Below are 25,352 nucleotides of genomic sequence, written 5' to 3' on the forward strand. Positions count from 1 at the left end.
TTAAACCCTCTTCCTGGCATCTAGCGGATGAGTAGCTAAGCCTGTGTAAACTTAACCTGCAAAATTATTCAATGTAGGCTTCTAACAGAGGGATCTTTTTGAAATATGAATCCAATCTTGTCAATCCGCTGCTGAAAACTCTCCGGTGGCTTCCCACTGTGATGCCCCAATAGAAGTTAAATTGCCTGAGATTTCCTACCACTTTCCAACCTCATCTCCTGCTGCTCTTTTCTCACCAAGCACTGGCCTGTTTGGCCTCTTTTCAGTTCCTCACATTTATCGGAATTCTTTTCTGCTTCCAGGCCTTTGCCCTTGCTGTTCCCTCTGCCTAAACTGCATTTCTTCCAGCTCTCCGAGGCTGACTCATTCCCATCTTAAAGAGCTCATCAGGAAGACCTTTCTGTACACCCTATTTCAAAGTGCCCCTCCCATCTAATTATGTGGGGGGGGGGGGTGTCACATTTTACACAAAGTAGATTCTAAAGGTAACATTTAAGGCAAGAAACATGGTCAAAGTTGCCGCTGAAAATCCCTAAGAAAGCTATCCTATTGGAAGCAGTTCATTATTTCTCTGTCTTCCTCTAACATGCCAGGTGCATTTCCTTATAACCCCAAATAGCTCTATGATATCTCTCCCTCACACCTTCAGATCTTTGCTCAGATGCCACCTTATCAGGGAGGCCTTCCTGACCATTGTTAAAACTGTAACACTCCCACTCCCACCCTACTATCCCATGATCCCCTCCATAGCCTCACCTCCTCCCACCCCCCATAGCTCATCATCTGACATACATTTAATTAGAATTAAGCTCTTAATTCTAAAATTTCGAAAAGGCAGAGGAGCCAGAGATCAAATTGCCAACATCTGTTGGATCATCAAAGAAAGCAAGTGAGTGCCAGAAAAACATCTACTTCTGCTTTATTGACTATGCCAAAGCCCTTGACTGTGTGGATCACAACAAACTGGAAAATTCTTCACAAGATGGGAATACCGGATCACCTGACCTGCCTCCTGAGAAATCTGTATGCAGGTCAAGAAGCAACAGTTAGAACTGGACATGGAACAACAGACTGGTTCCAAATAGGGAATGGAGTACATCAAGGCTGTATATTGTCACCCTGCTTATTTAACTTATATGCAGAATACATCATTAGAAATGCTGGATGAAGCACAAGCTGGAAAATCAAGATTGCAGGGAGAAATAATCAATAACCTCAGATATGCAGATGACACCACACTTAGAGCAGAAAGCAAAGAACTAAAGACCCTCTTGATGAAAGTGAAAGAGGAGAGTGAAAAAGTTGGCTTAAAGCTCAACATTCAGAAAACTAAGATCATGGCATCTGGTCCCATCACTTCATAGCAAACAGATAAGGAAACAATGGAAACAGTAACAGACTTTATTTTGGGGGGCTCCAAAATCACTGCAGATGGTAACTGCAGTCATGAAATTAAAAGACGCTTGCTCCTTGGAGGAAAAGTTATGACCAACCTAGACAGCATATTCCTTCGACTGTGTGGATCACAATAAACTGTGGAAAATTCTGAAGGAGATGGGAATACCAGACCACTTGACCTGCCTCTTGAGAAACCTGTATGCAGGTCAGGAAGCAACAGTTAGAACTGGACATGGAACAACAGACTGGTTTCAAATAGGAAAAGGAGTACCTCAAGGCTGTATATTGTCACCCTGCTTATTTAATGTATATGCAGAGTATATCATGAGAAATGCTGGCCTGGAAGAAGCACAAGCTGGAATCAAGATTGCCAGGAGAAGTATCAATAACCTCAGATATGCAGATGACACCACCGTTATGGCAGAAAGTGAAGAGGAACTAAAAAGCCTCTTGATGAAAGTGAAAGAGGAGAGTGAAAAAGTTGGCTTAAAGCTTAACATTCAGAAAACTAAGATCATGGCATCTGGTCCCATCACTTCATGGGAAATAGATGGGGAGACAGCGGAAACTGTGTCAGACTTTATTTTTGGGGGCTCCAAAATCACTGCAGATGGTGACTGTAGCCACGAAATTAAAAGACGCTTACTCCTTGGAAGGAAAGTTATGACCAACCTAGATAGCATATTAAAAAGCAGAGACATTACTTTGCCAGCAAAGGTCCGTCTGGTCAAGGCTATGGTTTTTCCAGTGGTCATGTATGGATGTGAGAGTTGGACTGTGAAGAAAGCTGAGCACCAAAAAATTGATGCTTTTGAACTGTGGTGTTGGAGAAGACTCTTGAGAGTCCCTTGGACTGCAAGGAGATCCAACCAGTCCATCCTGAAGGAGATCAGTCCTGGGTGTTCATTGGAAGGACTGATGCTGAAGCTGAAACTCCAATACTTTGGCCACCTCATGGGAAGAGGTGACTCATTGGAAAAGACCCTGATGCTGGGAGGGATTGGGGGCAGGAGGAGAAGGGGACGACAGAGGATGAGATGGCTGGATGGCATCACCGACTCGATGGGCATGAGTTTAAGTAAACTCCAGGAGTTTGTGATGGACAGGGAGGCCTGGCGTGCTGTGATTCATGGGGTTGCAAAGAGTCGGACACGACTGAGCAACTGAACTGAACTGAGACAGAATATTAAAAAAGAGAGACATTACTTTGCCAACAAAGGTCCGTCTAGTCAAGGCTATGGTTTTTCCAGTAGTCATGCATGGATGTGAGAGTTGGACTATAAAGAAAGCACTGAAGAATTGATGCTTTTGAACTGTCGTGTTGGAGAAGACTCTTGAGAGTCCCTTGGACAGCATGGAGATCCAACCAGTCCATCCTAAAGGAAATCAGTCCCGAATATTCATTGGAAGGACTGATGCTGAAGTGCCAATACTTTGGCCACCTGATGCAAAGAACCGACTCACTGGAAAAGACCCTGATGCTGGGAAGGATTGAAGACAGGAGGATAAGGGGATGACAGAGGATGAGATGGTTGGATGGCATCACCGACTCGATGGACTTGAGTTTGAGCAAGCTCCGGGAGTTGGTGGACAGAGAAGCCTGGTGTGCTGCAGTCCATGGGATCACAAAGAGTTGGACACGACTGAGCGACTGAACTGAAACTATTAAGGGCAGAGATATGTTTATTTTTGTTGCCATTTTTCTAGCACCTAAAACACTACCCTACACAGAATGTCCAACATATAAGTTGAACAAATCTTTCAAGTCTCAGCTTGGATATATCCCTTTTCTTTTACTCTATACCTGTGAATTGCATGTCTGCACTTTCACTGCTCTGTATTCACCCATATAAAAGAACTGTTGATCACAGTGCATTGTAATTTTTCTTGTCTTCCTGCAAACCTGTTAATTCCACAAACAGAGGGAATGTTTTTCCTACTTGCCAATATCATCTGGAGCCTGAGTCTGTGCTGGACACCAAGTTAGTGCTTAGTGTCTTTTGAATAAACTAATCTTGGAGGATGGGGTGGCAGGGATTTATCCCTGAACCTCGAGGCAGGAATATTCAGGCCCTTCTCCTCAGCTCCTGAACAGCAGCCTAGATCCCGCTAAGGGCAGGCCACTAACTGGAAAAGACGAGGGGCCCTGCAGGCTTCCAGGATTACTACCCAGGAGGAGCGCGGGTCCACATACCAGTGAATCTTAAGTGGGGAGGGATACAAGATATCTCAATAGCTTTTTCTGCTCTTCCACTCGACTGGGTGACCTTGGGGTAGGATTACCATGTAAAATATGGGACGCCCAGTTAAAGCTGAATTCAGAAAAACGACGGCTACTTTTTCAGTAAACGTTATGACCCATGTACTAACGCTGCTGTTTATCTGACTTCACCTTTAACTGGGCGTCCTGCGTTTTAGCTGCTCAATCCGGCAACCCGATCCTGCAAGTCGCTCTCTCTGGGTTCGTTTTCCCCATCTGTGCAATGGGTGTATTCCAGAGGCCCTTGCCTCAGGGTACTTCTCAGGTGGAGCAAACCACCCCGAGGACGTCCCTCCGCTCCGAGGAGTCGCGTGGGAAGCGCGCTGGTCCTGGGAGAGGTTCTCGCTGGAATATGAACAACTCCCTGCCGCTAGAATCTCACTTTTCTCATCTGAGTCTCGGGAGTCTATCCGGAGCGGAAACGATACCTTTAAACACCGCCTAAACTAGCCTTGGTCGCTCTGCTTCCAGCCACGGGACCTACCCGTCTCATCCCAAGTCCCCGCAGACACGGATTTCCGGCGTCGTGACGTCACTTTCGTGTCAGAGAGCCTCCCAGGTTTCGAGCCCCCGCGCTCTGGCGCCCCCTGCCGGGGTGGAGGAGAACTTTACCAAACAGCGAGAAGACAGCCGAGTCCACTGGTTGAAGGAAAAGACAGAGCTCGCAGCCTGCATGAATGGAAAATCGAACCTTTGCCGAAGGAGGGCCCCCACCGGCAAGGGGTCCTCCCGGGACACAGGAGGCAGGCAAGGGTGCGAGCGGGCCCCTGCTCGGCTAGAAAGGCCTGCAGTAACACCGGAAGTGGGCTTTTGCCCACCAGCTACTTCCACTTGGCCTTGCAAAATAGGAGTATCCATGAGTAACAGGACGTGAGAGCTTTACCGATCTTGGGATGCTTGTCCTCAGTGTCCTCCCCACTCATCCATTTCTCCCCCTAGAGGAGACGCCTGATGAATTCACGCAGGAAATCACGGGCTTTGAATGAATTCCTGACTTGCAGGCCAATGTGTTTTACGTTTCAAAACGATACTCACTGTGTGCCATGCTCTGCCCTACCCCTTCACTCTCATCTTTTTCATTTAACCTGCACAAGCCTGTGAAGTGGACATTATAACAGGAACTCCGATTCCTGTGTTGGAATCCTGGAATCCTGTGCATCTGTAAAATGAAATAATACACCTATCTCATACCCTAATTCTGAAGATTAAAGAAGTTAGCATGTTTAAAATACTCAGAGCAACAGCTGATCCGTGGTCACCATAGGAACCACTTAGGTGATCTCCATTTATAAAATAGGATACGGAGACTTTGAAATGAAGTAACTTGTCTGGAATAGACAGTGTTAATTACTAGTGGAGGTAGGTAGGGAAGCAGCTCCGCCCACTCTGGAGAAACTTCTCAATCATACTCACCCAGCCCTCTTCCTGTGGAATCCTATGGGGACCATAATTGTCTTTAGAGACCCACAGGTGTTTATTTATTAAGACCCTATACCAAATGACTGCTCTCTAGGCATTTAAATAACACCAATCAAGATGGTGAGGTTCTATAACTTGTTCTATACATCTCCATTGAAGATGGGCTTCCCTGGTAGTTTAGATGGCAAAGAATCTACCCACAGTGCAGGAGACCCGGGTTTGATCCCCAAGTCGGGAAGATTCCTTGGAGACAGGAATGGCAACCCACTCCAGTATTCTTGTCTGGAGAATTCCATGGGGTGGCAAAGAGTCAGACACGACTGAGCAACTAACACTTTTCACTGTCATACATCTCCATTGAAGATGGTGAGGCTGGAAGATCCACTCCTGCTAAACCTCATTGATATAAAAGTCAGCAGAAATGAACTTCTGAATGTGTTGAATCTGAGATCCTGTGAGAGATCCAAATGGAAATAATTATAACTTGGTTGGTAAGTTGTGTGTTAGTGGAAAATAGAGGGTTGCAAGCGAGGTCTGATTAGTGATAGATGAAACCGCCTGCTAGAGTTAGGGTGGACCTGGCAGAAGCAGTGGATGGAAGCAGGAACCTTGATGGAAAAGTAGGAGTTGACCAGATAGAAAAGCCTGAGAAGGCTGAGGGAAGTTTTCCAAACTAGGGAAATGGTGTGGAAAGGGCTAGCAGTGCAATAATTAGGTGCACTTTCTTAGGAACTGGAGTGCAGAATGGAAAATGAGAATGAAATAGTGATTGAGGCATATTATGAAGGGCAGTGTGGTAGTGTTGGCAAGTTAACAGAAGTTTCTGAGAAAGGGAGAGAAGAAATCAGCTTTGCACTTTAGGTGGCTCACTAAAGGCCGTGAAGAGGTTGTGGTATGCAGTCTCCAAGATGTCCCCAATGATCTCAAACCTCAGTATTCACACCCTGATATGATTCTCTCTCCTTGAGTATGGACTGGGCTTGTTGATTCCATTCTAATGAATAGACTATGTTAGAAGTGATGGGTTACCACTTCTGAGATTAAATTATTTAAAAAAAACTTGTAGCTTCTGTTTTTGGTACCCTCTTTTGCTCACTTGCTCTTGAGGAAGACATCTTCCATGTTACAAGCTGTCCTGTCCTATGGAGAGGTTTAGGTGTCCAGAAATGGATGTCTCTGTCCAGTAACAAAGACTTGAGGGCTTATAATAGCCATGAGTGGGCTTGAAGGTGGATCCTCCTCCAGGTGAGCATTGGCATGACTGTAGCCCTGGTCAACACTTGCTGGCAGTCATGTGAGAGACCCTGAGCCAGAGGCACTGCCTAAGCCATGCCCAGATTCCTGACCCACAGAAACTTCGAGATAATAAATATTTGTGGCTTTAAGTTTTAACAAATATTTAAGGTAATTTTAATGCAGGAGTAGATAACTAGATAATAGACAGGGATTGGAAGCAAAGAGAAAGCAGGCTGATTAGGAGGGGACACTTGTTCTAGGCCAGGGAAGAGATAATGAGAATCTGGATTGGAGCATTGGCTGTAGGGGTGGATGGATTTGAGATAGGTCTCAAATAAACAAAAGATATTTGGCAATGAAGTTGGATGTGGGAATGAGGGAGAAGGTGGAGGAGAAAATAACACTGGTGTTTTGTAACATGGGGGATGGTATTAGTTGAGTTGCCAGCATGCAAGCCTCTGGGGAAAAGTTTAAAAAGTAGCTCCTTGAGATTTCTGGCAACAAGAAGATAGATCAACAAGCAGACTCTTGGACAAAGAGAACAGTCACTGTGGTCTTGGGGAAAGGTATTGTGGAAAAAAACAGAATCAAAGGATTAAGAACTGGAAAGAGCTCTTTTGCCTGAATTAGATTTATTTGTCAAAATGTATGGTGTACTATTCTCCCCTTCTTCTGCTCATTCATTCAGCAAGTATATGTTAAGTGTCTTCTCTGTGGCAGGCACTGTCCCAGGCACTGGGGACATAAATGTGAGCACAAAAGTCTTTGCCTTCATGGCATTCATACCTTCCTTGCGGGAAGACAAACAGTAAGAATTTTGGCTTCTGCCTCTTAACTCTCTTCGACGTTATTTCTGTCTTAATCTTTGGCAATTTCAATATACACAGAGATGATCCTTCTGACATTGTTCTCTCAGTTTCTTGCTTCAGAGATTTTGTCCTAGACCTTGCCATGAATTTAACACTCTAAACAATACCTCATGTCTTTCCAGTTATTTTCCTCTCTCCTATTCTGACTCCATCAATCTTCAGTGCCAGGAACTGACATTAATCTTGTATTTTGCATTTTCTCCCTCCCTGTTAATGTCCTCTCTTCTAGTTATATCAGTCAGGCTCGGCTATGTGGTGCTGCAATACCAAAACAATCCCAATGTTTCAGGTTTATATTTAAGGCTTACATTTTAAGCTTTAATACAATGAAGAAAGATTTATTTCCTGCTCGCACAACTTGAACATTGTGGGTCAAGAGAGGGCTCTGCTTTTCATAGTCAGAAATCCAGGCTGATGGAAAAGTCACCATTTCAAATAATGTTGGTCACTATGTGACAGGGAAAAGAGAACTCTGGAGGGTCTTGTTGGCAATTAAATGCTCCATCTGGAGAAGGAAATGGCAACCCACTCCAGTGTTCTTGCCTGGAGAATCCCAGGGATGGGAGAGCCTGGTGGGCTGCCATCTATGGGGTCTCACAGAGCTGGACACGACTGAAGCGACTTAGCAGCAGCAGCAGCAGAATCTGTAATCTAATTGGCCAGATCTCATCACATGGTCATACCTGCCTCAAATGGACAGAAAAATGCATTTCTTCCCAAAGTCCAGAAGCAACGGGTGGGGTTGGAGAACTGGAATTTTTATGAATATCTCTTAAAGATTCCCATGCCAGCTTAAATTCCATGGTTATTTTTATCATCATTCCCTTGCATTCACCAACTACTTCCTTGCCTCTTTTATTTGTTGTATGTATACTCTCTAAGCAAAACCACAACCCTGGTTAAATATAACCTTCCTCCTTCACCCATGCAGCAGAAAGCTCTTCTTAGGGTTTCTGGAAACTTCCTAGGACAGGACTTCCAGTTTATCTTAGATTGGGCCAATATTCCTGTCTTTCAAATTTCAGGATCAGTGGTTAGGTGTGGGCAAGAGCATTCAGAGGAGATTTCGTTGAGGGAGGAAAGACACATCTGTTGATTGATCTCCTGTTGTGGACCACTTTGCAGTCATAACTACTGGGGACTATGCCTTAAATATCATAGATTTGCCTCTTTGGTTGCCAGAGAGAATAGGGGGAAGATATGTGAGATGGAGTGATGGGAAGGAGATACACGAAGTGTGCAGGTGGGAAATAAATGTTATGTGCTGGGTTAGCAATGAAGATGAAGTGCATCACTTCTGCCTCCTTAGCCTCCCTTGAGGTGAACTGCATCTTAATATTTCAGCTGCTGCCACCAAAGTCTATCATCAACATCTTTACCTCTCATTCTCTCTTCAGCTCCTCCTAACTGATTTCCCTAACTTGAGCTTCAATTCCTTTCCTGTCCATTCTATAAGTGGAAGTCAGAGTGATCTTCCTAAACTTACATATATATTTTATCATGTTACTTCTAGATTTGAATCTCTTCAGGGGATACCCACTGCTTTCAGAATGAGGCCAGGACTTCTTAGCAGGTCCTTCATCACCTTGAATATCTTAATCTGTGCTATCCATTATGCAGGCGACCAGCCTCCTGTGGTTATGGAGCACTCAAAGTGTGGCCAGTCTTATTTGAGATATGCTATATGTGTAAAATACACCCCATAGTTCAAAGACATGGTTCAAAGAGAAGAATGTAAAACATCTCATTAGCAATTTAAAAATATTGACTAGATACTGAAATGATAAATAATATTTATCTATATTGGGTGAAATGAAACACATTGTTAATATTAATTTCACTAACTTCTTTTCAATTTTTAAAATGTGGCTACTGGAAAATACAAAATTCCATATGTGGGTCATATTATACCTACACTGGACTATGCTGACTGTATACCCCACCAGCTTCATCTCTCTTCACTGTTAATTTTAGCTAAAGTTTTTTCTTTAAAAGTAACAAACTGATTCTGAAAGAAATGAAAATTAAAGGTTTGGGGGATTGATTGCAAGGATTTTCAGAATCAAAAGGATTATTGATGAATGGGTCTTCGAAAGGATCAGGGTAGCTCCAGGGGCCTCAGCAGCAGAGGTTCACAGGCATGAATATAATCAGCTCTATTTCTGGGTGTCACATTCCACAATTGAAACTCCTGGGAAGAGAGAATCTGATTAGGTCAGTGTAAATCAGGTGTGTCTACCTCTGGATCAATCCACAGTGACTAAGAGAAGAAGAACGCGCTGTGAGATGCTTATTGTAGAGTTCTCGCCCTCAACCCTACCACCACTATGTTCCTAAGAGGCAGTATAAGCTCTCTAACTTCTAGGAGTCAGCAATATTTCTCTTTCAAGGACGAGATAGTAAATGTTTTAAGCTTTGTGAGCCAAAGAGTCTCTGTGACAACGATTCCACTCTGCTGTGTAAAGCGAAAGCAGTCAGAGACAATACGTAAATGAATGGACGTGACTATGTCTCAATAAAACTGCATTTATAAAACTAGTTTGCCATCACCTTACACTGTACTTTCTGTTCTCTCTGCCTCTACTATCCTTTCCCACCTTCCTTCCAGCAACTTCCCATCATCCTTCAGGTCTCAGTTTAGATGCCAGTTCTTGGAAACTTTCCCTGACCCTCCCTCCTGCTCTAGCTCATTGTTGGTCTCTTCTTTACACTCCGCTAGACTCCGTACCCTATCCAAGCACTTCTCACACTCTGTTATCGTTGTTCTGTAACAGCCACTAGATTCTAGTCTGGGTCTCATTTGTTGTCATAAACCCAGCAGCTGGCATGCCTGGCACATGTTACACACCTGGGTACCACCGGATGAATGTAAGACGCTGTGAACCTGTGGCTGGCAGACAATCAGAACAGACATCCCAAGATCTTAGGGCAGTGGTGAGAATTCTGGGCTTTTTTATTAAGCTGCGTGAGACCCAGTTTCCTCACTTTGTTGCTCCTCTGAATCCCAGGTCTCAGGTGGTAGATGAGGAGTCTCCTGGCAATTTCCGTGCCATCCAAGCCTTGCCTGCTAGGGGCCGTAGGGCTATGTTCCCCTCTAAGAACCATAGAATAAGCTGAAACACCATGACCTCAGGAAAGCACTGGCGGTGCGAGTGTTTAGAGATATGAGAAGTGGAAAGATTGAAGGACTGCAAGCCTTGGATACTGTGATAAGCCACGCCACAACTGGGGTGAAACCAGGAGCGTTCTCCTTCAGTCCCAGGAGGAGGACTTTTTGCTCCTTGGTCAGGTTCCCTGTGGAGGCCCCACCAGGCCTCCCCGGGGCACCCCTGGGAGGTAGGGGGGCAGTGTGTGGCCAAGGGTAGCCTTGGTCTCATAGTCACCCAGAGTCACAGTTACAGGGGATGCAGAATGGGCTTCCTTGACCTGCAGGGTTGATGATTACATCCAACAGAACCTGGACAAAGTTACAGGAGACTGGGAGGCCACACATGTGGCTGTGGCCTCTGTGAGGCTTTATCCAGCTCAGCACATCATCCCTTATGCCTCAAGACAATAAGGAGACTTTCTTCTCTTACGGGAGACAAAGAATAAAACTGATCTAGAACCCCCCTGTGCTGAAGGTGCTTAAGTGGCTTACCTGGGCCCCTCATGTGGATGGCAGGCGGGGGCGGGTGACTCGAGACAACCGGCGGCAAGTTTTCCATATGATGAAGCTGACGATTAGCAGAGTGGATGAGGAGAGCAGGGTTGGGATGATGATCACTGCAGCCTGCAGGCCACCCACATCTGGGGACGAAGGGGCAGAGGCATCAGGGCAGGGGTAGTGGAGTGCTCCCCAAGGGCAGGCTGTGCCCTGGCCCTCAGTAGCTGGGGCCCACATAATATTGGGGCCCCAGGTCTGAAGGAGGTACAGAGCAATCACAGGCTTGGAGGCAAAGACTGGGTGGCCTTGGACAAGCAGGCAGTAGTTCATTTCCCCCAGTGTTTGGCACTTGGTGCTAGGCACATGTTTGCAGACTAAAAGGGAGAGGAGTCATGCTATAACACAGGGTGCTTTACATACCGTGTCTTAGCCCACTAGCAAGCTATCTCCATTTGCCAGATAAAGAAGCTGAGATGCAGAGGCTGCCTCTTTGACTCACATTCAATGCTTTAACCACATGATCTCATTTCTGGCCTCCTATCCCTAGCACATGCTGTTCCCTCTGCCTGGAACACTGCCCCCAACTCTCACTCATGCTGGAGGTCTCAACTTCCATGGTACCTCCTCCAGCGGCCCCTCTGATTTTCTCCCCTCCTGTCCAAGCCCAGCCCTCTGCGCATGTGCTGTGACTGTCTGGTCACTATCACCTCTTTGATGGAGACCTGAGATAAACCTGTCCTTGCTCATCTCAGCGCCAGCACATAGCAGCTGCTCAATACGGGTTTGTCAGGTAAGTGATTGAATGGCAGAGTGAGGGAGTGGAGAGCACAGTGGGGCTGTCTAAGAGGAGAGTGGGGAAGGGGCTCCTCTGGCCCAGCCCTCCCCCACCCACAGGTAATGTCACCTTTTCTCGTTTGGGACCTGCCCAAAGTCAACACTTCCCGGAACTGAGCCAGAGGAGGGTAGAACCAAGCTGGGGTGAACAAACATAACCTTTTCTACCTGACTGCCCCGATTAGTTCTGGGCATTTGACTCCAGTCCAAGGGCTGTTTCTGGCTCAGCAGCTTCCTCTTTGAACGCTAGCCAGGGAAATACAGGAGGTGAGGGTGGGCTGGAAGGCAGAAAGCCTGGCTTCACCTAGCTCTGCCATGAACACACTGTACGACCTTGAGGAATTCACCTCCCCTCTCTGGCCTCAGTTTCCTCAACTGTAGCAAGGGAAGAATGATCTCTGCATACATATCATGGTGGTATGTGGTTGGGATGATAATGAGGAACGTAGGTTTGGAGGTCCCACAGCCCTGGGTTCATATCTGAGCTTTACCATTTAATGTGGAAAATCATTTCAACTGTTTGGGCTTAGTGTTCTTATCTGTGAAATGGGGATAAAAGTGGGTACCTCCTCTTAGGCTTGTTGTGAGGATTAAATAAGTTGACAGCTAATAATACGCATTATATTACTGATCCCTCAAACAAGGCCTGGTGCACAATTAAATTTAACCAATCACAAGGTCTTTAGGGGCTTGGAGAGAAAAGAGAGCATTTGGCAAAACATGGGTTTGAATTGGGTTACAGAATTTCAGAGTGGGGAATTTGCCTTAGGAACCACGTGGTACGTTGGAGAGGAGACTGAGGCCCCCCAACCACCGCCCCACCTCCCGCCCAAAAAGTGGATTAGAGTCTGGTCCAGGGTCACACTTAATTCCTTACTATTTGGCTGGTAAATTCCTGGGGCAGAGCATGGGCTTGGGCTGGGAAGTTGGGTATTTGCTTTGGGAACCAGAAAACTTTCAAGTGGCTCAGCTCCTTCCCCCACCCTCCCCCCGACCCTCATCTGCCCCTGTTACTCCCCCAGTCCCAGCAGTAGGAGGAAAAGCTGGCTGAAGAGCTGGCTGAAGTACAAGGACAAGTGGCACTCTGCCCCTCCCCTTCCACTTGATTCCAGCCTCCCTACTCCACCTCAAGGTTGAAATTGCCCAAGTCCCCCACCCTCCAGGACTCAAGGAGCCCAGGGTCCAGGAGAGCAGTGGAGGAAGGAACAGCTGTCTACTTACTGCAGCGGTGGGCGGCGGTGGAGATGTTACAGGGGGGCCCTGAGCCCATCTGTGGGGTGCTGGGACCTTCTCCCAGGAGTGGTGGAGGCGGCAGGTGTTCAAGGCCTTCCCAGGCCTTCCTTCCTGAAAGTAGGGGGCAGGCCAAGGTTAAACCCTGGTGCAACAGGCTCTGGCTCATTGTTGCAGCAGGATCCCTACTCAGAAGGGGAGTCAGGAAAAAGGCTACTGGGGGACCTCAAGGTCAAGCAACCTTATTGTATTAAACTGATGCTGTAGAAGACTATTCAACAATATGGAAAAATGCACACAATCTATTAAGTGGAGAAAAAAAGTAAACTAGCGGACAACAGGAGAGTGTGTTCCAATTTTTGTAAACAAACACATGTACTCACATGGGGAAAAACCTGTAAACCTAATCACCTAGACATGAGCCGTGGTTATCTCTGAAAAATGGCTAACAGGAAATATGTACTCTGTGTGTCTTTTCACACAGAGTCTTTTGTCAATTGTCTTTTCACAATTTTTCTACAATGAACATGTTATAAGAAAAAACATTTACTTAGGAAAGCAAGACATTTAAAATGAGCAAGGAACTTCCCTCATGGTCCAGCGGTGGACAATCTGCCTGCCAATGAAGGGGCCATGGGTTTGATCCCTGGGCTGGGAAGATCCCACATGCCGCAGGGCAACAAAGTCTATGCACCACAACGAGAAAATTCACCATGATGAGAAGCTGGTGCACGGCAACTAGGGAGTAACCCTGCTCACCACAACTAGAGACAGCCCGAGCACAGCAATGAAGACCCAGCACAGCCAGAGATAAATGAACAAATAAAATTTTAAAATAGAATAAAATGAAGAAGCCTTTTGACCAACAAATTGCAGGAATTTGCAGAACTCAGGATCGCAAAGAGTCAGACACGATGCATCCATGCACAGAACACATAGGAAATTAAAAATGAACATATTTTTATTAAGGAAAAAGCTATCTTTGTTGATGTATAAACAAGAATGCCTGGAAGGACCTGCAACAAACTGTAAACAGGTATTGACTCCTGAGAGCAGAATGAGGGGACTTTCTGTTTTAATAGGCTTATGTCTATTGTAATCTTTTTGCAAAAAGCAGAAGTTATTTTATAATGGGGAAAAAAAAAGAAAAGACAATCAAGCAATGTTCCTAGTCTTTGCCGGCTCTTCCTGGTTCTCTCTGGGCAGAGCCTGGCTGGGGGTGTGTCAGTATGCTTTTCCTGGGCATCTTTAGGGAGGGTTGGGGTGGAGCCATCCCTGGTCTCTATGCTCCCTCCCAACTTGGACGCTAACCACAATTCCAGCTTGGACACTAACCAGCTCCAGCCGGCAGATATTTTCTTTCTTTCTTTTTTTCATAAATTCTGTTTTTGGATGTGGATCATTTTTAAAGTCTTTACTGAATTTGTCACAATATTGCTTCTGTTTTATGTTGTTTCATTTTTTGGCTTTGAGGCATATAGGATCTTAGCTCCCAGACCAGGAATTGAACCTGCACCCGCTGTATTGGAAGGCAAAGTCTTAACCCCTGGACCACCATGGAATTCCCCAGCAAACATTTTCTGTGACCCTCTCTTCACCCATGACCCCAGGGAACATGATCCCTGCTTCACGATGCTCATGGTCTAGTGGTAGTGGGAGACCCAAAGTGCTTCAAGGGTGCAGAACATTGAGTTCCACTGGACCTGAATGATCAGGACAGCTTCACCTTGAATGGGACATGAAGGATGAGTAAGATTTCAACAGGAAGAAAAAGAAGGGCAAGGATATTCTAGGAGGTAGATGGGCATTACAAAAGCAGAAGTGTTAAGGACCAAAATCTGCTCCACACTGTTCACTTGAGATCCCAATATTCTTTTTTAAAAAATATTTGTTTATTTATTTGGGTGCCTTGGGTTTTAGTTGTGGCTCATGGAATCTTTGATCTTCATTGTGGCATGTGGGATCTAGTTCCCTGATCAGGGATTGAACCCAGGCCTCCTGCATTTGAGCCCAGAGTCTTAGCCACTGAATCACAAGGGAAGTCCTGATCCTAATATTCTGTGTGCTCTGATGCTAATATTATACACATCATCATTTATTTCCTCTACCAGGAGAGCCTCAAAACAGAAAGGCAATATTGTGTCACCATTAGCCTGTTGGATGCTGGTGAGGGAGGGCTGCAGGCTGGGTCAAGAGTAGGACTTGGATTGGTTCAGTACATGAGAGTCATGGTCATTTCTGGCCAGATCTGTGCCCACACAGTAATTGCTACTGTATTGCTGCCTATGTGGAGGTCTCCTCTACCTTCCTATTCCCACTATTATCTTGGTGTGGTGTCTGGAATCCCACCACTAGCTATTCTTTAAGAGGTTTCTTTATACATGTGCATAGGTCAGGGAAGGAGGCATCGAAAACCACAAGTCAGTTACTCCAAGGAACACAGGAGGGTAAGTCTTGATGGAGGAATAAAAGGGGTGGAGGAGGGCATTCAAGAAGTATGACAGAGGCAGACCCCTAAAGAAGAGGGAAGGTGAAGCAGGTAGAGACTGTTGAACAAATTCCATGAGGCTGTCTCAAGCTAGAACCTTAGAATAGGAGGTTGCCCCATAGCTCAGGGCCACCCTTCTTTTCCACTGAACAAACGAAAAGTGGACATCAGTAAGGTGGCTATGCCAGGAGTTGTCCAGGGTCTCTGGTGGGTCAGACTTCAAGTGGGGGTCCACTCCAGATTTAGCAGGTTTGTCTAGATCTTGGCTCACAGTCCACACCTGTGAGATGCACACACCTCCAGCTGGTCTCTGCTTTTTCCTGGGACTTCCTGGGGCCCTTATCTGCTTCTCCTTCCTCCCAGGGGCAGGAGAAGAGCTGCTGAGCCTGGGACCCCATTCCTGATTTGTATATGTGGCAGCTTAGTCATCGAGGGACTTCACCTGGGGTTTGCAGTGAGCACAGGAAGCAGGCCCCGGGGCTCAGTCTACAGGGAGAGAGGGGGCAAAAGCCCCTTCTTTAGGAGAAAAATCCCAAATCCCCGTGGAATCAGGGGACCTCCTTGGGCCATCACTCCCAGTGCCGTCTCTTACCTGTGACTCCCAGTGGCTCCAGCACTTGCCCAGGTGGCTTTGTCCCTGCTGTGGCTGTTACTAGCTCCGGACTCTGTTGCCAGTAAGGGAGGTACCAGGTGTGGGTAGGTACCGACTGACTCTGCCCTGGAGGAGGGGCTGTTGGGGTCCAGGCCAATTCTCCGTTCTCTTCCGGGAGGAGGATGGAGAAAGGTAACCAGCCCTTGGTGCCTGGAGCTGCAGGGGCCCAGGCCACTCCCCTTCTCCTTTGGCTCTGACTCCAAGTTCCCAGGGGGTAGGAGGAGGCATCAGAATCCACAGGGGGGAGATTAAAGGCTGCATGTAAGTCTGGAGACCTGGGTCTGGGCCTGCTCTGCCTCATGGACTGGTGACTTCCCATCCTGGTCTGTTTTCTTACTTGTGAAATGATGGAGTTGAGGCCATTGGTCTCTTAGCAGCCATCCTGGAGTCTATGTTGCTGACTAGCATGCTCAACTGGGCTGTCTCCACCCAGAGAGGACTTCCTGACTCTGCTTGTTCCTCTTCCTCGCCTGGGTTCCCCAGCTTGGCTCTGTCATGTGCTATATGACCTTGAACTAGAAACAAACCTTCTCTGGGCCTCTGGATTGGGCTGGAGGAGCTCCTAGGTGCCTTGAGCATTCAGGCTTGATCATATTGCAGCCCACGGTTTGGGGAGCTCACCAGGGCCTGGGCCTTGTGCCTCTGGCTCTAGCCTCCTGAAAGGCCCTCCCTTGACACGACATCAGAGTAGGAAGCCCCCTGGTCCTCGGGTCCAAAGTGGCCACTCTTCCCCTACTTCACTGAATTCCTAGGGTGAATGGGGAGCATTTTGTAACAGTCAGAAATATGATAGAACTGTCAACATTTTGAAAGAAGATGGAAGACTGTTCTACACTCTATCTAGGGTAAACAAAAATGCACATTATTTAAACCAGATAGAAAAGAAAAACAAAGGAAAATGAGCATATTTCAAAATAAAAGTCCCTGTCTCTTGCTATTTTTTAGAGGCTATAGCTCCTAAATGCGTCTCTACTTTTCTCTTTCTCTCCTTCTCCTTCCCTCCCTCTCTCATTCCCTTTCCTTCTCATTTCTCCTCTGCTTCCCAGCACTCCTTTTCCCCCAGAGGCACTGGCTAGAATTATAGATGTCCCAGAGTAAGGAGAAATGACCATTCCCTCCTGGGAATGAAGATTCAGCACCTCGGTCAGCACACTGCCCCTCCCCCAGCCTCATCCCACTCCTTTCTGTCTGCACAGGGTCCTTTGCAACTTACGTTCCGGTGGAGCATGTAGGGAGAGTGAATAGAGCCAAGACTCAGACAGGAGGGGAATGAAGCCAGGAAGGCTGCCCAGGTGTGAGCAGTCAGCCTCCTGGGATGGCCTCTCTGGCAGGAGGGAAGGCCCATCCCCAGAGCCTCTGAGCTGAGACTGTGCTGCCAGGAGACCTTATCTCTGTTGTTTTCTGTTCCTGCTGCCACCCCAGAGAGAAAGACTCAGAGCTGATGGCCTTGTTAGGTGCTGAGTGGGCCAAGCCCTGGGACCAACATAAGACTTGCAGGATCCTGGACCATCAGAACCACTGCCTTGGCAATCAGTTAGCTAGAATCTGAACCCCTCCTTGATAGAAATCGGGAAACAGAGGTCCAGAAAGAGAGAGAGACCCGCTCCGGGTCACACAGTGCCTTCACAAGTTCACCTCTGATCTGGGAGGTACATAAGGTGGAGTCTATGGGTGAAACTTAACTCACAATTGCATAATTCAATGGTGTGGAGTCTGGGTTAAGTTCCTGCCTTGAATCCCATGGGGATCACAATTCTAGTGGCTGCTGCCTGTCACTGAAGCTGTTCTCAAAGTTGAGAAACATTTCCAGGGAGGCCAGTGAAGAGCTGGGCTTTAGCCTTGGACAGGCCTGAGTCTGATTTCCAGCTTTACTGAGTACTGGCTAAGGGTCCCCTGGGAAGTAGTGTTTCCCTGCTCAAATTCTGAGATAATGATACTGACTTCATGGCTTATTTCAATGTTAGATAAGGTGCAAAAAGTCCCACTGCTTCGCTTGCTGACCATGAACATGGTTGTGAGTGGGGTTTTTGTCATTCTATCAGTTCTTTCCTGCCCTGGGGAAGATCCTTGCTGATCCCTGCTTCCACCCCAAGGCTGGACTGCCTTTGTCTCCCCTCTTCACTTACCTGTATTAAATGTGGGGTTCCTGGTGTTATACTGACAACCGCAAATTCTTTCATTCAGGAAGTCTCTGGACACTTCATACCTCTTGGAGGTCCCCTGATTTCCCAGAGTCCCCAGTTGGGTGTTCAGATTAGATCCCTGCACTCCCAGACACTCGGAAACCAGGCATGAAGATGGGGCAGCAAGCAGCCTTTCTGGGACAAGGTGCTGAGCCTGAGTGGGGGAAGGGGAAGGAAGGACCGTGGACAGGGTACTCCTCCTCCAGGGGACAGATGCCCTGAGCAAAATAGAGGAGTGTGGCTTGGGAGGAGTCACAGCGATCTGAAAGTATGGTGCGAGGGGGTTATGGGGTTCTCTAGTCCCAGGTTCACTCCCTACAGCTTCTCTGTAAACTGGGGCGCTGTCAACCATTCAGACACCTGTCCTTCTGCACTCTCCAACAGCCCCTCCTCCTCCTCACTCATGTCCATCTTCCAAGAACTGCAAACAAGTAGTGACTTGGGTAGTTCCCTCTCTCTTTCCTCCCCGCCTCCAGGTATAGGTGAAGATCCAAACCTGGCGCCTTAGAGAGCACCCGGTCTAACCTGCCTCATTCTGTAGGTGAGGAGTTGGAGGAAAGGACCCTCAGGGTACAAAACAAGTCAGCACAGAACTGAGACTAGGCCCAGAAGTCCTGCTTCCAAGGCTGCACTGCACAGCTCTAGGGGGCCCCAGCAGCCTTTCTCCTTAGTGTACACACCTGTGCATCCACATGCCGGGCCTTGACTCCTGGCCAGGTGGAGGTGGGATGGACCTCCTTTGACATAGAGAACCTGGGGAACTGCCTGGCCTGGGTGGTCCCACACCCCCTCACAAGGCACAAGAAGACTCCTTAGGAGCAGAGCCAGCCCAGAGGTTGAGAAAACCCGCCCAGTTCTAGGCACTGACTCTGGCAGGCAGCTGGAGTGACAGGCAGGCCCTCCCTAAATGCACGGCACTTTGCAGTTTATAACAAATCATGTGAGATTGGTGTGATTATCCCCATTTCCCAGGTGAGAAAACTGAGGTCCAGAGAAGTTAATTCATTTTTCTAGGGGCACACAGTGACAGAGCCTGGATTTAAGCCTAGGTCTGTGGGGTTCTAGGGCCCAGTCTCTTGCCACTGTCTCATGAGCTCCTCTCTGCTTCCAAGGCTACCACCATGCCCTCCTCCAGGCCAAGGCTGACAGTTTTCCCTGACTGGTAAGTTGTGGTGTGAGTGCCTTGGGCTCAATTCTAAATCCACTTAGTGCAGGATGTGGGACTGTAGGCAAGTCATGTCCTCTCTATGAACCTCACTTTCCCCCTCTGTAAAATGGGCATGGTGCTACTCAGCAGGGTTGCTTTGTGGATTAGCCATGTTGATTTATGTATGCTGCCTGGGCCAGGATAGATGGGCCTCTGTGTGTGTCAAAATTAATGGCACTGACCACTCACAGCCTGTAACTTTAATTTAATACAAATTCATCATAACTCACAAAATGGATAACATTTAAAATAAAAATACTGCTGGGGGTTGCCCAGATTCTGGTAGCTGAATGGGTGGGGTGAGACTGAGGATTCCTCCTGCCCAAAGGAGGACCCCATGGGCAGCGGTTGTGAGGTGGGAGCCCCCCAGGTTCAGCTAGTCTGGCTCCTTCGAGATGGGTATGATCAAAGACCCCAAGTTCAGAATCTAGGCCCCAAAACTAGAAAGGAAAGCCTAGGGTGGGAGGCTTTCAGTTTGGTTCTGCAGGCTCACTCTAGGGGCGCCTGTCCTGGACAGGGACATAGCCTTGGAGCAGGACACTTAGAGGCTCTGCTGCCTCAAAGCCAAGGCCTAGAGGTGGATTCCAACAGTAAAAACTGAAAGTGAGCTTGTTCAACACACATTCTCACTTTCTTGTATTGTGCCATTTTGTATGGATGAGGCTGGAAAGAAGAAAAGTACATTTCCCAGACTCCCTTGCAGCCAAGGTTCTGGATCTGATTTATGTTTCCCCAAACAGAATCCCTTGTAGAGATCTGGATCTGGAAACCGAATTGCCTGGAGAGAGGCAGCCCTCAGGACACCATTTACTGGCATGGACAGTAGCAGAGACAGCACAGTTCTGCAGCCAGCGGCTTCTGAGCAGTGGCTGCCTGCCGATGGGAGCAACGTTCCTGGTCATAGCAGATGTGATGAATTTGGCGGCTGGGAGCTGTTCCTGGAAATTCAGCAGAGTCGGCTCCTCCAGCCCTTGCAGTCATTCTGCAAAGCCGCTAGGGACCTGGTAATAAATCTTTGTCTAATTAAAAAAAGCTAAAGCAGCTCATGTTTTCTGCAATAGTATCCCAACCGAGACAGAGGCCAAGATTGATGGGGGGTGGCCAAGCCAACAGCCCACCCCAGTGCTCAGGGCCTAAACAACTGCTCTCCCCAGCCTCACTACACCCTCACCAGGTCAAGAGGCCTGGTTGGACCTTAGTTCAGAGCAGCTGGGGACCTCCACTATCCAGTGATGCTTGTCCGACATGAGCCTTGGTGTATGCCATCCTCTTGCCTTAAGACCCGTGGGCTTAGCTGGCTGAAACATGTGGCCTCAACTACTGGGTGCCTTCCACAGGCCACAGCATCATTTTTGTTGCTGTTTAGTCACTAAGTCATGTCCGACTCTTTTGCGACTGTAGCCCACCAGGCTCCTCTGTCCATAGGATTCCCCAGGCAAGAATATTGGAGTGGGTTGCCATTTCCTTCTCCAGGGGAATCTTCCCGACCCAGGGATCAAACCCACATCTCCTGCATTGCAGGTGGATTCTTTACCACTGAGCCGCCAGGGAAGCCCAATATCATTTTTACCCACAGATAAATGGGAAAATCAGGAGCTATAAAACTCTTGGTACAGGGGTGGAAGGAGAGGGGGGTTCTCAGGCAACTTTGGGACTAGCTACCACCTGTGTCCACCATGGGTTGTGATCAAGGACAAAACGGCCCATCACTAGCTTGGTCAGGGGCAAGTCTCAGGCCTGGGAGCATAGGAGGGTTCTCTCTGCAGTTGCCAACTGCTGGCAACACATTGACACATCCTGAGGTCAGGGCATGGGGGCGGGAAAGAGACACAGGGATGCAGTCCCCTGCCCGCCAGAGGAGGATGAGGGATTAGGCGGGGGCTGCCATGAGGAGAAACTTCGTCTGGTTCTTGGACCACAACTGCATCCCCATCAAGGTCAGAGCTACAGAACATCAGTGCTGGAAGAGATTTTCGGAGTCACGGAGCACAACCTCCATTTCACAGATGGGGAAATGAGGCTGAAGGGTAAACAACAGGCCTGAGATCTCAGGGGTGGCCCCACTGAGTTGGAGTCCAGGCTTCCTGTCTTTGGGGGCAGGGCTCTTGCTGGTGACCAAGCCCAGGCACCCACGGTCGCCCTCCACCGCACTAGATGCGGACGGTGTTGATCCGCAGCGGCTGCACGTTCTTGCCATTGGCGTGGCTCTGCCCGGGGCTGAAGTAGGAGCAGAGCTTGCCCGGGAACTTCTCGCGGAAGGTGTAGAGCCAAGACATGTCGTCGGCGTTGTAGAAGATGAGCAGGCCTTGGTCATAGTCCAGGAAGACGCCCACCTTGTCGAGCTTGTCGCGGACGTTGAGCCGCGTCCAGGGCTCCGTGCAGGCGCTGTACTGGTTGCCGTCGTGCATGACGATGCAGTAGAAGCCGCGGCTGGGCTGGATCTGGATGCTGCCCTTGCGGCTCGCGGCCTCGTGCGCCAGCCCGATCACCCACTGGGTCTTCTCTGCCACCACCACCTCCCAGTAGTGGACGCCGCTACTGAAGGCCTCCGAACCCAGCACCGACACCTCCACGTCGAAGCGCTTGGGCGAGTCCTGCAGCGGCTGTGGGTGCAGGTTGCCATAGGCCACGATGGTGCAGTCATCAGACAGAATCAGGCGCTGGTGGGCGGTGCCTGGGTCCAGGGTCAGGGCGGCTGGCACTGCGGGGATGCGGGAGGAAGAGATGAGTGGAGAGAAGGCTGTGGACCCATTCTATGGTGCCTCCCTGAGGCCAGGTTCTGGTCTGCCCCCAGGAGGCTGTGTGATGCTGAATACATCACAGCTTCTTCCTTTGTAAAACGGGAAGGTGACAGGTAAGAGCCTTTTGGACTGAAACTCGGTTGTAGGGGACAAGAGCTATGGCAGCTTGTTCACTGATGATTTCCCAGGGGCAAGGCTCACAGTGGGTACTCTGCAAAAATTTGCTGAGTAAACCTGAATGAGGTCCAGAATTGGATGATTTCAGAGCTGGGAGGGAGTTTAAAGATTCTTCAGGTGCTGGATAATCACCCTATGGAGTAATCTGGAAACTTGTGGGGGTGTTTGAGTTGTCTCCATAGGTAGGATCCAGGGATGCTAAACACCCTGAATGAAATGTGCAGGTGGTCCCATGTCCCCCACCAATAAGCTTCAGATGCTCCCCCAGACATTCATGTGGATGAAAAAATCTTTACAATGACCCAGAACTACAGTTTGACTCCATTTTACACATAAATATGAAATAATTTTTGTACAGTTTTAATATATTCTGAATATATTGAAATGCAGCTACCCTGTAAACTGGGGGAAGACCGAATTTGTTTTGTCTGGAACTTCACTAAGAATTGTTCGCTTTTTTTTGAAAGTACATCTCTAAGAAGAACACCACTGACCAAGATAGCCGACCTATTTTGACTGCATTTGAGGTAGAATGGTGTTTTACCTATGGTGTGAGCACCTGACTCATTCATTATGTTTTCTGGGGTGGTTGTGAGTGAGCATCTACATATTGACATATACAATATTTTATTATAAATACTTTCCTTTTATTTTTCCCTTTATATATATCATAGATTATATACATATATATGGGTGCATATATACTTGAAATTGTGAGAAGGTCATACTAATTTTGAGTCATTACAAATTATTTGTTATGAAAAGTATATGATGGGTCTGAAAAAGTTGAAAACCACTGACTCTAGGCCAATTCTCCCATTTGACAGATGGGGAAACTGAGACCCAGAGAGGAGACTTGACTAGTCTCAGGTCACAAACAAACACTGGCAGAGCCAGGACTAATCAAGACCAGGTGCAATCCAGCCCCAACCTTCTCTTCCTGCCTACCTCTCACTCACCACCTCCCATTTCAGTCAGGCCCAAACCTTCACCCAGACTTTTTCCTCCTCCACCTCACCTCTGCTTCTTGTAATCATCCCTATGAGGCTCAATTCCAGCGCCCATCCTCAGGAGACCCTTCCTGGCTGCTTCCTCTGAAATTTCTCAACTCTGTTTGTGCCTCTCTCCTGACACCTGGGATAGTCCTCTGTGTCCATAACTTATCATGTACACCAGGAGGCAAGGACTACGTGCTCTCCCACTAGGTTCTCCCTGGTGTGCCCCGTGCCCAGCATCTACATACTGACATATAAAATCTTCCCCACAGCCTGGTGTGGGGAAGGTTTCCAGAAAGGCTCACCAAATCTAACTGACCCCGCTTGTGTTGGTCTTTGGGCAGGCTGGGGCACCCAGCTCTGAGGTGGCCACACTGACTTCGCAGGCTTGGCTCTCAAAGTCTCATGAACTCTTGTCAAGGACTCTGTTTACTCTTGCCCCCCTGAAGGAGTTGATACCTAGCCAGAAGAAGGAACCAAGAATTGGCTCCTGTTAGCCTAGATGAACATTTCCATGGCAGGGCAAGACAGGGGAGAAAAGAAGAAGGAATTCTGTCACTAGTTCCTTGGAGCAAAGGAGGGACTCCTCCATCCGACTCTCTGGTGCTTTCGCTGTCTGGTGGAGCGGGGCTGTGATGATGCTTGGCTTGAGCGTCACCTCCAAATTCAGCCACCTCTGCTGGTAGCGTGTATGCAGAGAAGTAAAATGCCTCAGTGATGGCCATCATCTCTAACAGGGAGTGACAGCCAGTCCCCCAACTGTGCTCCTGTTCTCAGACGACTAACAAAGCTGACCATTGACTTAGAGCAAGCTCCTTCGCTGAGCTCTGTCAGGAATAAATTTAGTCTTGAGTTTTACACTCTCCTTTCCTATTCTTAGAAGCCAGAGGGCTGTATGGAAACAATTAGCCCTGTGAATAGAGAGGTCAAAGGAAACATAATTCTCTATCCAGAGACACAGACGAGGGGAGCCATGAGAAGGACGCCGAGTCAGTGGAGGAACGTTTCACCCTGTCCTCTGGTCACAGTGCAGCCTGTCAGACCAGAAGGCTCCCGCCACACGGAATGTGGGTGTTCCCACCATGGGGTCAAGAGGTAGGAGGTGGAGGGGGTGTCGGAGGGATGTGTGTGGGGGGGAGCTCGGGAGAGAAGAAAAATCTAATCAGATACACATGGGGCCACTCCTCTGGCTGTGGAATGCGGGTCATACTCAGGTGTTTGTGGCAGAGGGGCAAGAGAGACAGGAGATGGGCACAATGCCAAGGTGTGGGCAGCTGTCGTGAGTGCCCCGGGGAAAACTGGGTCTTATATCGGAGGTGCCAGCATGATCTGAGGAGACCAGCGATAGGCAGAACCCAGGCTCGGAGAAGAAGGACGGGGCTAGGGAAGGGGCGAGAGACTAGCACGCTGGAGGGCTCAGCTCCATACTCTTACGTCTAAGTAGGGCACCGTGGGCGCTTCCAGTGCCACTGATGAGTGCGGAGGGCACTCCAGGAGGCAGCCAAGTGGGTTTTCAGTGGTTCTGAGACTGGGCCGACAGGGATAAGCTATAGGATGGAGGAAATCCCTACTGAACTGAGTGCTAACTCCTGGGGGCGGACCCGCAAGGGACAGGACCCGCCACTCATTGGATGGACCTAGGGGCGGGGTCTGCTGTTCATTGGTCATTTCCAGCAGTGGAGGTGGGGCTGGGGGCGGGACCTGATCCACAGTTAGCAGGGCCCAATAGCCCAAAGGGCAAGGCTCAGGGCAGGGCCTGGCATCCTTATTAGGCTGAGGGTGTGACCTGATTCTTAACAGGCACCCTAAAACCTGGGCTGAGGTCCACCTCCTTATAAAGAGAGGTCCTGTCTTCAGTCCTCCCTTCTATGCTCCCGAAGACTATGGCTGGCAGGAATAATAGCCTTTAGACCAGAGAGTACCCAACCGGGGAGACGACAGATACATTTCTCTCAAAGATCCATCTAGTCAAGGCTATGGTTTTTCCAGTAGTCATGTATGTGAGAGTTGGACTATA

The 25,352-nt window shown here is 48.3% G+C and overlaps 1 protein-coding gene and 1 long non-coding RNA gene across 3 annotated transcripts in view; both read right to left on the reverse strand.

Moving 5' to 3' along the window:
* Positions 1-8,970: 8,970 nt before the first annotated feature.
* On the reverse strand, positions 8,971-16,419 carry LOC110138704 (uncharacterized). Its single transcript, XR_002314274.2, has 4 exons — positions 15,973-16,419; positions 12,884-13,006; positions 10,823-10,971; positions 8,971-9,373 (listed from the first exon to the last, which is right to left on the reverse strand). It is a non-coding gene; the product is annotated as an uncharacterized lncRNA (long non-coding RNA).
* A 3,193-nt stretch (positions 16,420-19,612) lies between these two features.
* TRIM62 (tripartite motif containing 62) overlaps positions 19,613-25,352 on the reverse strand; it is a 36,497-nt gene continuing 30,757 nt past the window's right edge. For both annotated transcript variants that reach the window (XM_020896038.2, XM_070459111.1), the window contains one exon: positions 19,613-22,123. In XM_020896038.2, the coding sequence (XP_020751697.2) occupies positions 21,573-22,123 (551 nt within the window). In that variant the 3' untranslated portion in view covers positions 19,613-21,572. The remainder of the gene's footprint in view (positions 22,124-25,352) is intronic.

Source organism: Odocoileus virginianus, chromosome 30, assembly GCF_023699985.2.
Source record: "Odocoileus virginianus isolate 20LAN1187 ecotype Illinois chromosome 30, Ovbor_1.2, whole genome shotgun sequence".
Taxonomy (NCBI): domain Eukaryota; kingdom Metazoa; phylum Chordata; class Mammalia; order Artiodactyla; family Cervidae; genus Odocoileus; species Odocoileus virginianus.